The sequence below is a fragment of the Melozone crissalis genome, unplaced genomic scaffold (genome assembly GCF_028551555.1).
Source record: "Melozone crissalis strain CALT ecotype California unplaced genomic scaffold, PUWL_Pcris_2 ptg000027l_1, whole genome shotgun sequence".
Lineage (NCBI taxonomy): Eukaryota > Metazoa > Chordata > Aves > Passeriformes > Passerellidae > Melozone > Melozone crissalis.
Window position 1 is genome coordinate 31,522,274 of NW_026535805.1, and position 12,912 is coordinate 31,535,185.

General features: G+C 38.1%; 1 protein-coding gene across 1 annotated transcript in view; it reads right to left on the reverse strand.

The window, feature by feature from the left end:
• The window catches only part of UTRN (utrophin), a 309,333-nt gene that overhangs the window by 220,068 nt on the left and 76,353 nt on the right, over positions 1-12,912 (reverse strand). The window contains exons 25-34 of the mRNA XM_054279111.1: positions 12,046-12,216; positions 9,618-9,797; positions 7,917-8,051; positions 7,278-7,427; positions 5,719-5,880; positions 5,268-5,396; positions 4,651-4,824; positions 3,919-4,074; positions 2,430-2,600; positions 378-557 (exon numbers count right to left, since the gene is read on the reverse strand). Coding sequence (XP_054135086.1) covers positions 378-557; positions 2,430-2,600; positions 3,919-4,074; positions 4,651-4,824; positions 5,268-5,396; positions 5,719-5,880; positions 7,278-7,427; positions 7,917-8,051; positions 9,618-9,797; positions 12,046-12,216 — 1,608 coding nt within the window. The remainder of the gene's footprint in view (positions 1-377; positions 558-2,429; positions 2,601-3,918; positions 4,075-4,650; positions 4,825-5,267; positions 5,397-5,718; positions 5,881-7,277; positions 7,428-7,916; positions 8,052-9,617; positions 9,798-12,045; positions 12,217-12,912) is intronic.

Sequence of the window (12,912 nt, forward strand, 5' to 3'; positions counted from 1 at the left end):
CGAAAGAGCAATAGACTGACAGAGTTACAAGTGCTTTGCTGAACACCACTACAAAGTTATCCATTGTCCATTAAATAGCCATCATTCAGGTCTCAAGGAAATTTATCAACACAAACCCACTGTCCATGTTGGAGCTGGCACAGAGGCTGAATATTCAGGCTGAATAAAGAGCAGGACATGCAGTAGTTCAGTTTCCAACTTCCTCATGACTTACGTCTCCATCTACAGCATAAAGAGATATCCATTCCACATTCTTTAAATGCATAAGGCATCATGGAAGCTTCACTTTACAGTAAAGTGAGACAATTGACAACTCCAACTGCTGCAAAGAGGTGCAAAGAGAGCTACCCTGAATATCTCTCATGCATGCAACTTACCAACAAGGTGTCACACCAGTCCTCAGTCCACGTTCGAACTCTGCTCCAGCCAGCATTAAGGACACACAGCTTCTCCTCCAGGACAGTCTCACTCCCTTCCACCAGAGACTGGAGTGCAGTGCAACTTTCTGTGATGCTCTTCAGATCAGCCTTCCTCCTCTCCAGCTCTCTCAGCACATTCTGAAACAAGTTCATCCATTAAACTGCACTGGTCCCAAACACAAAGGAGGCAGATTTTTACCTCCACAGGAAACAAATATATTGTAGGTGATCTTCACTTGTGGAAAGAATTACATCAACTGTAATTGTCTTCTGTTTTCTCTGTAGGTAGTGATCTCATTTTTTAAGAGAGAGTGAGAGCACAATGCATGTAAGTGTCCTGAACAACTTAGGGACTCTTTTGGTCTGTTGTCTCAGATCATGTTCCCTGTTTCTTTTCATTATGTAAGTAAAGCAAATGCATCACACTACATTGCAAGTCCATTTTAAAAAGGCTTTTTTCTGCATTGTAAAGCACAAAACACAAATTTCAAGAGACACTCTGGATCCTCTGTATCTTTTCCTATTAAAGTACTTTTACAGTTGGCAATAACAAGAAGCGTGGTAGGCCAATGCTAAATATTTTTTGGGGAACCATCACAACTCATTACTGCAGATGTTCAATTCAGCGGCTACATTTTACAGAACCCTATTGTTATATTATCTATATAGAGATATGTAAATATATGTATTTTTAGCTCTACCCTTTTTCCCAAGTCATCTCTGCTTTTAAATATTTTTTAATCTAAAAACCCCACCTTTTTTTGAAAGTATGCATACTGACATGCAAATTAAGCAATATGTCCTGTCTTAAATATCAGGACACAGTTTCCATGTGGAAAACAGACCTTTTGCCATATAAGATCACCAATTATTATTGATGGTATCTGCCTGCTTAGAAAGTTCTTTGATGCCAGTGTACAGTGTGGTGAAGAATGCACTTAATCACAGCTAGTGTCTGGAGCTCCTTGAACATACTATCTATGAAGTAACTTATTACTTCATTGTAACTTATTATCTTAGAAACAGAATCAAATACTCAAGTTACTACATTTTAAAATTGCCTCTAGAAAACTTGAAAACAGAAAGGACAACTTTGTACGCAACATATAGGACTTGTCCTCCTGCTGCTGCAGCATAAGAGTCTTTATTTGCATGGGTTACAAATGTATGGTATACTTCCAATAAGGATTCACAAGTTTGTTTGGAGAGAAATCTTGGGGATACTGCCACAGCAAAATCCTAGCACTAATAATCGCTAGGTTTGATTGAAATGACTGAGAACAGGTTACATTAGACAAGTTTGCAATTTGGTGAGTTTTCAAGTTTTAAGACTGCAGATAGACCCACTCCAGAAGTAAAAGGTGACAGAAAACAAAAACTGGAAAGGTCAGTAATGCTGAATTGTATCAACTGACACTTGCTGCTAACTCCTAGTAATATCCAAATTTCTACTGTGGGAGAAAATACAATTACTCTGAAGAAAGTAACATATTTGCCTGTTTCAATTGAAAGCTTTAACTTGTAGGTGAAAGAAAATAAGGAATTATAGTGGTCTCTTATTTTGCAAAGTCACAATTTTGAAGACAAAGTTGTTTCAATGAAAAGTTACAAACTCAATTTTTCATTGAATGCACTTTTCATTCAATGCAATTTCAGTTTGTTCTACTAGTAAAATATTTGATCCAGTCCACAATTATATTTGCTGATAATTTTAAGAATATTATAATTTTGAAATGTGTAAGAGATACAGTAACTCCTAAATACCCATTAGTACCAAATATGTAGAAGTATCTTAAATATTTCACTGGCATTTAAGGTTGATACAAAATGCCTGAGATGAAACAGATGAGACTCAGTAGGGTACTCTACATGAACTACTGATTCTACTAAAATTTCAGGATGTGGGAGATTTAAGAACAAGTTACAGGGATTTCAATTCACAGCCACTTCTACATAGTATTGCCATAATGTCAGAAATTTTTTCTACCAATATTTAGTAAGCATGCTTACTTTGGCCCAGGCAATTTCTGAATCTAGATCAGAAAGCAAGCTCTCTGAGGTGGACTTCTGCACAAGGTCAGCTTCAGTGGTAGCCAGCCACTCCGACAGAGAGGCAGACTCCTTCCTCATTTTGCGTGCCAGCTGAGTTGCTCTTTCCAGGTCTTGTTTTCCTTCTGTCACCTACCAAAAAAAAAAAATAAAAATTAGATTTTAAAAGATAGCAAATTGAAAAGTGCTAGCCAGCTAAAATATCCACCTCAATATATAAAATCCTCGCATCTTAAAACTGTCTTGCTTTAAGGAAGGACCCTAAAAGGAAAGATTATAAGCATCTGTATCTTACTACATGACAGAGAATATATAAAAATAATTTTAAATTGAGATACATCTAAAGGAGATAAAGAAACCTGCATACCAATTTATTTATAGCTAGCAATCACCAAACTGATGTTTATCACTTTATTTTGGTCCTTTAGCTGAAACTCAAAGGAATGTAGAATCTAGTCACTCACATGGGTAAAATTCAATTCCTCCTAGTAATTTGTAAGGGGTGCTAGCAGAAAATTGTAAAGAAAAAATTCACTGAAAATCTAGTCTACCCTTAAAAACATATCAGTAACATAAATATGAAATTTGAGGTTTGTCACAGTAAAATAATTTGTATTTCACACCAGTTACACAACTAGTCTGGTGAGATTTTAACACTGACTTGAGAAGAATTCCAAGCATCACAGTCAGAATCAATTGACATTTCACAATATTGTGCTCTGTTCTCTGCTCAGAAATAAAAATCATAACATTATACTGCAAGTAACTCTGCCTTTCTACCTTTTCTTAATTTCTTATCTACTTGCCTTCTAGAATCCACAGCTTCCTGGATATTCTAAAATTCACAACTGCAAAATTTCCTAGGACCCATTCCGAGATATTCCAAGACTGATCCTTTACCCCCAGCTTAATTCATGGAACACTGAACAAAAACAAATCCACTTGGGATTCCACCTTAATTTACATAGAGAGTCCTACCTGCCCAGTAAGGGTTTAATCATTTTTAAACACTTCTCTTGGATAAGTAAATATTCAACTAATAAGAAAATTATGCAACATTTAATGCAGTTCATGGGAAATACAGGTTTGCCTGCATTTTCTGTTTCACACTGAGAGCAACCATTTAGATGGACTACAATTCAAAGCCATCATGACACCCAAAAAACCCGAGGTCGACTTACATTTCTCACGTGATAATCTGACCATAAATTATCTTAAAGGACATTAATGAATGGTAGGTCAGATTTTCCAGGGCAATCAAAACCTTTCTTTCTTCAAGGCTACCTCTCCTCCAGGGAGGTATGTGAAATGCTTAATCTCTCAAATGATTGCTCCTGGATGCAGCAACTAATCTACATATTATCAGCTTTAGAATCAAACTTGAAAAACCATCTAACAGCAGAGAAATCACATGCAGACAAATATTCATACATTTATTTATTTTGCTTACCTGTGCCCCCAAGTCATTGTAAAGAAATTTCAGTGCTGTCAGTTGTTCATCCATCCCTTTAGGATTATCCGTCTGCTGCTTCTGTACAATTTGCCTTCCTGTCTTGATGACAGTTTCAACTTCCAATTTCACCTCACTGAGGGTCTTATAGAGTTTCTAAAAGCACAAATATGTATATTGGTGATCAATTTGTAGTGCAGGTTTTCTGACTCTGCTTCCTTTGAGGACCTTAACTTCAAATCGCACTTAAATTCTGATTTCTGAATTAATAGCAATATCTGACAAGAAGATTCCAAACTCCTGATGATATTTTATTCTGATAAATATCCTGATAACATTTTATTCTAGTTTTTATTTTCAAAAATTAATAAGATCAATAATTTAACAATGTTTACTCCAAGGCTAATATTGTGATCTGTACTTAATCTTAGTATTTTGATTTGATCAAATACTAATGACTGTGATGCTTCTCCAGAACATAAGGATGAACCAGGGAAGGGAGTTCATAAAAACTCAGCTGTTCCACCATATTATGATCAACAGCCCACTGCTTTTATGTCCTACAACAGTATGAGGTTTCTAGTTATCAAGTGCTCTCTTAGCACTTTCCAATGAGCTGCAATAGTTCCATGATGACTTTAAGCAAAATTTCCTCAGGAGAGAGTTTAAGCAACAAGAACTAGAAGAAAAAGAAGCACCCCCTAGGATGAGTCATGAACATTGGATACGTACCATGCACTTCTCCAAGTGAGCTTGGATTACATCTGGGTCAGTATCCTTCACATCCAAGACATGAAGTTCTGCTTTAACACCATCCAACACCCGCTTGCAATCTAACATGCGCTGCTCAAAATTGGCTGGTTTCTGGAAAAGCTGATACTTTGTACATACCTCACGGAGCTTTCTCTGTTTTAATGAATATTACATTGAAAGATGGTTTTAAATTAGTACCTGCACTTCAAAAAGTAACCTTTAAAGCATCTCACACCACAGATTATAACCCATCATGCCACCACAAATCCATATATACGGAATTTCGGCTTGGCAAATAATGGTGCCATCACCTATTCCTATTCTCTACCTGAGGTGCAAGAGATTTCATTCTGTATCATACACTAAAAATATCCATTCTACTCATATACCGAGACTTGCTGACTTTCTGCACTTTCTGCACTTATCCCATGACACTTGTGAAATTTAAGCTGCCTTGTTCAATTCATCTAGGGCTGTTTGTATCCTTATGAAAGCACAGAAAAGCACATACTGCTTTCTTCTGAGGTTCATCTGACTGCACCAAACAATTTACAGGCTGACATGGCAAGGTGTAAGGGTGACTCTCATGTCTTTACCTGCAAAGCATCCAGCTGAGTTCCACCACGGGGAGACCTGCATTCAGGAGAAGCAGGAGGGAAAGAGCGAGCACTTTTCTTCAGCTCCTCTAAGGTGGATTCATGAGCTGCAATCTCAGCTTGAATTTTCTGCCATATCACAGAACCAGGAAAGAAACACATTACAAAATTGCTTGCAGAGAGAGGAAGGGGAATTCTCTTACCACCCACCAGAAGTAAATCTACTCTATAAAACTTAAACACCACCAGGTTTATTTTAAGTATTCTGCCTTTGACGACAGATTGCTAAATTGAAAACTGCTGCTATTCAATACAACCTTAAAAAAAATAAAACCTTCCAGATTACAGAAGATAACACCTAATGCATTAACACAGGACTGAAATTTATTAGACTGAGCACTATTATCAAATATTTCCAAAAGTTTTGTAGTGAAGGGCTATACAGGAATACCTGGGCCTCCTGGGGCATCTGAAAGGCATCTATCCTGTCAGTCAGGTAAGATGTCAGCTGTCTATCCAGATCTCCTAAACTTTCCTGCAAGACCTGCAGCATGTGGTCGGTTTCTCGCATGGTCTGAAGCTGTTGTTCCAGGGCGATCTGTCGGCTCACCGCCTGAGCAGGACAGGTAGGTGAGACAAGATGCAGCAGTAATTCAACACAAATCACAGAAGACTTCCTCAAAACAAGGAGGAGAGACCAGAAAAGATCCTACACCTGGAGGACTGGCTAAAAAGAATCCTAGAAAGCAGCAATTTTTGAAGCTTGCTGTGGCTTCTGAACCAGCAACTGACAAATAGTGGAACAGAAGGAGAGTTCTGCTGCTAGATACATATGAGAAGCAAAAGCACACCTCTCCTACTACCTCGGTAAGAAAGCATTCTGTTAAAACCACACCAGTTTCAAAAACTAGCTGTTCAATGGGAAACAGGAACTTTGCAATAGACCACAGATCACTGTTGTTTCATATTCACACTGTTAATATTCACATTTCCTTTCAAAACAATAAACTCATTTGGTTATACTGTCAAAACAGAAGTTCACAGTTTTTTTCCCTTTATTGCTTCTTCCTTTAACAGCATCTGAAATGTCACTACCTGCACAGGAACAGAAATTCCCCACTACCAGCACGTGCATGCACAGACCCGTGCATGTGCACACACACAGATGTGGAGAGCTGTCAAAAGCCCAGTGTGTCAGCGCTGCAGCTGCCAAAGCAAACAGGTTTTTATATGCCAAACCTGTTGTAACAGGAAAAACAGCAGTCAATGCTAACTTAAATGCCAGCACATAGCCCCCAGCTGAGGGCACTGCATTCATGTTGTTCATTGTAATGAGGATGAACTGAAATTCCCTCTATGATTATATTTTTTCATCAGTGACAGAAAACTCCCATCCTACAATTTGGCAGGGGCCTGTATTACCAGGATACAGAACACAAATTACAAACCTGTGCTACCTGAAATACAGCTAGTCTTCCTCTACTTATTAAATCTAGAAAAGACTAGACTGAAGTAGGGAGAAGAGGAAGAGGACAACCTAATGGATGAGTAATGAAAAGAATGTTTTCCTCCTGTTCCTTGTTTCAGCATGACTTCTTCCTAGCTATTTCTAAGAGTGAAAATGTCACACTCCTTTTCACACTCTTTTTTACAGTTAGTGAGAAAATCACCAGTATTGATGGCAGTAGCAAAGCGACATCAAGTTTTTAATATTGACCTCTTCCTCGATTTTGGAATTGCCTTTTTGTCAAAATTATCTAAAAAATACCAGGGTATCCCTGCATCCCTTTGCAGTGCAAGCTTGCAAAACAAACTTCACTCATGTAATGAAAAATAGAAAGGCATCTTGCTCTTTGGATATTTTTACAAATTAAAAACAGCTGACACCAATGATGCTATTTATTCTTTTCCTGTATTGCAGTCTGGTATCTTTGAATTCAGCTAAAAAGAATCATTTCAGACTTGAGCTGAAAGATCCAGCCTACTTCAACCCTCACCCCAAGTTCTTACCAAGTGACTCAACTCCTCATAGCGGGCATTGAAAGCTTCCAGTTTTTCACTGATGATGTCATCAAGAATCCCTCCATCAATCAATGTCTGCCCAAGTTCCCGAATCTGGGTTCGGTTATCAGCTGGGTGACGCAGGACTGATTCCAGGGACTAATTAGAAAAAGTTTTAAAGGTCAAGACACTGAATATTACTGCATTTTCAGAGCTGGAAATCTGGTTGTATACATAAGTTTCACATTTCAACTGTCTTGAGAGTGCTCTAAAAGCGTAAATCAGTTATGGCTTAATTCATAATGGCACAGAGGTGATTTTACTTTAGATTATCAAACTTCACAGCACTTTTTGCCTACTTTCATAATTTCAGACCACCAAAGCCCTGGAAGGAATTAACCAATTTACACAGGCCAGGAGAGAGAATACAATTTTATCACAGTACCAAGCATGGCACTATTACATACAGTAAAAGTCCACTTTTGGTGGAGAATCTTACAAATCTCCATTTTCAATTCAGATTAATATGTTCATTTAATGTGAAGAATCAGAATATTCAGCACATTTCAGTATGCTACTGAAGTGCAGAATTTTTTTTTAAACAGAGCTATCTGTAAAATTACTCATCTGATAGAATCATTCTAATACCTCAAGAGCATCATTGACAGCATCCAATTTATCAGGCAGATTTCCTGTCATTTGCACTCTTTCTTCCAGATTGTTTAGCCAAGCTGTTTCTAAATCAAGATACTGAAGCAGCTCAATCCAACAGGACCACACTTCCTAGGAGCAACAGAAAATAAAAGAATTAGCCTAGAATTCCAGGCATACCTCATACACCCTATGAAAAACTTAAAGACATATGTCTGAGAAATCACCTAAAAGAGACAAGTAGAAAAATATGAAGAAACATGTCACAGTACAGTATGTTCTAGATAGAAAAACATGCAGCTCTATCAGGAAGATACAGAGAAAGGAGCATAGCAGTCACTAACTAAACTTGTGTTAAAACTATCACTGACAAAGATTCATGTAACTATGCAAGAATGTAACAAAATGCATCCAATCATCTTTGAAAGACAGGACACACACACTCTACCCCAGACCATAATGTCTTGTCCTAATTATTACTGGATTTTAACCTTTAATTTTTGGTAAATTCCTTTTTGCCTTTTTGGAAGACACGTGGATCAGTAACAGGTCAGTGAGACAAGTTTACTTATTTGCAGAAGCACCAAATACAATTATAAAAACAAAGCTAGATGGTGTCTCATAGATTCCAAATACATCATTTCAAAGCAAAGTAATCTTGGAAAGGAGTAAAATGCATTTATGCTGAAGCTACTGTACTCAGACATTATCAATGTCCTTCTCCACTCGCCTCTTGTGCCACCTGCCTTCATTTTACAGAATCACTTAAGTTGGAAAAGATCTGAGAGATCATCCAATTCCAATCTGTGACTAAACACCACCTTGTGAACAAGACCATGGCATTAAATGCCACATCCATTCTTGCCTTAAACACCTTCAGGGACAGTGACTCCACCACCTCTCTGGGCAGCCCATTCCAATGTTTAATCATTCTCTCTGTGAAGAAATTCTTCCCAATGCCTAACATAAACCTCCTCAGAAACACTTTGAAGCCATTTCCTCTCATTCTGTCACTGGCCTCAGAGAAGAGGCCAAACCTCTTCTTCTGGCTACACTCTCCTTTCAAGCAGATGTAGAGAGCAATAAGGTCACCCCTCAGCCTCCTTTTCTCCACGCTAACTACCCCCAGCTCCCTCAGGAGCTCCTTATAGCATTTGTGCTCCAGACCTTCTAACCTGCTTTGCTGCCCTTCTTAGCACCCCAATGTCCCCCTTTTAGTGAGAGGCCCTAATGCACTCAAGGTGTGCCCCACCAGCACCAAGTACATACAGAGGGACAATCACTTCCCCAGCCCTGCTGGCCACACTACTTCTAACACAGGCCAAGATGCCATTCTGAGCCACCAGGGCACACTGCTGGCTCACATTCCCTGGGTGTGTATCAGCATCCTTGGGCCCTTTTTTCATTGGACATCTTCCAGCCATTCTTTCCCCAGGCTGTAGCACTACATGGGGTTGCTGTGACCCAAGTGCAGCACCTGGCACTTGGTCTTGTTGAACCTCATACCTTTGGCTTCAGCCCACCAAATCAGCCTGTCCAGATTCCTCTGCAGAGCCTTCCTACCCTCCAGCAGATCAACACTCTCACCCAGCTTGGCGTCATCCACAAATTTACTAAGGGTAGGACCTGATAACCTCAACCAGAACATCAACAGAGGAATTGAACAGATATTTCTAAGCAGAGAGCTATCATTCTTGCCTCCAAAGTGTGGCATTTCCCCCGGATCCGATTGCACAGTAGCTGGTAGTTCTCCAGCACAACATTCAACTCAGTCGCCAGGTCCTGACCACTGGACGGCACTTTGGTGGCCAACATCTTGATGTTGTCCTTGAGAATCTTCACCCTCACCTCCTTCTGCAACACATCCTCCTTCGCTCTCTGTCAAAAAAACATGTTACACTATTAACCTTCAATTGTCTCACACTCAGCTACTCACCACTCAAATCACAGATAAGTAGTTTCACATTGGAGGTCTTGCTGCCAATGTATTTCTTGGGCCTGGACGTAACAAAATACAGCACTAACTAGCATGGAATTCAGGTCATGTTAGCAAGTGGTGAAACATCCTGTTTTATTAAGCATACAGATATATTTACTATTCATGGTTTGTTCATTAAAAAAACTCATGACTCAAAGCAAATGAAAAAATCAAGCTCAGTGCTATTTCTATGCTATCATGCATATAAAAAAAAAAGAAATTTACCAGAAAAAAAAAATAGACATTTGCTAAAAAATAAGTTTATCAAGAAGAAAAAGATAGGGTGAATTTACAGAAATTATATGTCTCGGAGCTCAGTAACTATCTCCCAAACTTATCCAGGAAAGATGATGTAATTACCCAGGACATGTGCAATTACAAAGCTGGGACCTCCCTCACAGCTGTTGGGTAAGGAACACACAAAAAGGACAGCTAGAAGAATTCCTTCAATCTAACTACACTCAGAGGAGCCTGGCAACACATTTACAGGGTAAGTACAGTACAACTCCCAACACACAGCTCTGGAGAAACTGTATTGTCACTTCTCAAATTTTGCCTTAGCCAGAACTGAGGAAGAAGGATAGCTGGAAGACAGATCAGGCAGATCAGTCTGAGTCTCCCTGCTGAGACAAATAAAAGGCTCCGGAAACTGAGACTGCTCCATATCTTTCTTTTCAGGTTTCAAGAACAATTTTATGAAATTGAAATACCTCTGATAAATAAGACATTGCACTATATAGTAGAATTTAGCACAATTTTTGTATATATATTTCAAGATGTCTTCTAGATGTAAGGCAATAAAAAAGTCAGTTAATAGAATGGCAAAGAATATAAAATTTTGGAAATATATTTTGGAATATTTGGAAATATATTTATGGCAGGATTTTCAAAAACCACACAGCCTTATCTTAAACTTATTACTCCTTAAACCATTCCTCCTGTCAGCAGGACTTCCACTCTCTGCTCAAATGAGAGCATATGAAAAATGAGTGAAATCCAGAGAGTGCTTTTTCCCAGTCCTACAAATAGTCCCAGGATAATATTGTTACTGCAAATGAAAGGAAATTTTAAGTGTTACAATAAGCTTACAGGCTCACTGACATAACTGTCATAATATACACAATATAATCTGGATTTGACAAAGGTAAATGTGCTAAAAGTCTCACAGATTTGCCAATGAAAAGAAGGCTCTTTCTTTCCTTGGCTTGTGTTCAGCCAGCTGTCAGACTATGTGACCTCAAGTGGCTTCAAAGGACATGAATATATTAAAACTCTTGTTAAGGACTGCTTCAAAAGCCCTTCAAAAGGGACAATTCAAAACTTCAAATGGCTTCATTAAAGCACTTAGAAGGGAGAATTATTTTTTTTAATTGTCCATCAAGTAACAACATAGTGGATACTTGCTTACAAAGTGTACACAAATAAACCATTTATGAAGCTATGATTGAACTCTTAGGTTAAAAAGCAGGGAATTATTTACTCTGTACATGTTTCCAAGAAAATTATCTGTTCAACTGACAATATTATAATGAAACAAAAATATCTCCTTCCTCTCCATTTACTTGGTCACCAGACTCAAAAATAACAGAGGCAGGGACCAGTATCACTCACTGAGACTTGTGGATCTCTTCCAACTAATGATATTAAAAAAAAAAATCACTGTTTGCAACAGATGATGAACACATTACAACACACCTGTTTTAAAGTGATTTTCTAAATGTGGAGTTAGAATATTTAGGGGACAAGAAACTGAGAACCAAGTGATAGAAGCAGAAGAATGTTTTCACAACCACTAATTTAGTTAGAAATACAATATAACACTATACCTTTCTCAAGATTTGTCTCCTGCAAAGTTTTCCCATACTCCTAATGTTTAATATGCTATGCATAAAAAAGCCTGGCTCAACAGCTGAGCAAGCTGTTATTTATTATGAACTCCCTATCCTTCATGGCCAAAAAGAACATCTGCTTTTATAGTTTATGCTTTAAAAATCAAAAATTCCACACAGCCAAGAGGAAAAATACCACTAATCTTGTTATGACCTGAGCTCCTTTCCACAAATATAATTCCATAAAAGGTCAACCCCCAAAGCTTTAAGGTTCTGTTTCTCTTTAATCAGGCCTCTACAATGAGCTGGCATTGCTGACCTTCATTTCCTCTACTGCATTCTCTAGCTCTTCAGGGGACTTGTATTCAAAATCTTTCTCCAAATATTCTTCTTCAGCTTGGGTCATCCATTCTTGCATCTCTGCCAAATCCTTCTTCAGATTTACAGCTTTTTCCTGACTTTCAGACAGGCGATTTTTCTGACTAATGATCTAGAATCCAAGGTAGAGAAAGAAATAGCAGTTTTGTTACTTAAATGTCCTTGTACATGTGAAAAAACACAAGTCTTTGTTAAAATATTTTAGTACCAAAACATTTTCAGGCCTTTTTAATTAACGGAGCACTTTTACATGCACACACAAACTTACGAACCCTTTTTAGCAGATCAACAAAATCTAAAAGTGAGGGAAGGAGAAATATGACCTTTTTTTCCTCCTTCATTGAACATAAACTCGTAACAATCCCTGGAAAAAGTCAGACAGAATAAAATCCTCTTCTGATTACAAGTACAGTATAGTTAGATATATCATTATACTGAGCAATAAAAAACTCTTCAGGGCTCACTTCTTTCCACAACCCAGATACTCTGGATTCTATATCAACAGCAAGGCTCTCTAACACAGATTTTCATCAGCAATTGCAACAAAATAAATGTTTCTACTGACAGCAGAAAGCTTCCACCCAAAAGAAACAACCAAATACACCAAATTGGAGTGGTAGTCTATTTATAGCTTTTTGTTTTTCAAAGCTGCTTGGAAACCAATAAAAATTACACAGGGACAGCATAATATTCCAGTCTTCAGAAACAAGAAAAAAAGGTCCTCCCACACTCTCCAGAAAGAGCAGCATAAAGCCAAGTGAACAAATTAATTTTTAATTACAAACAATTATAGAGTTTATTTTGCTCT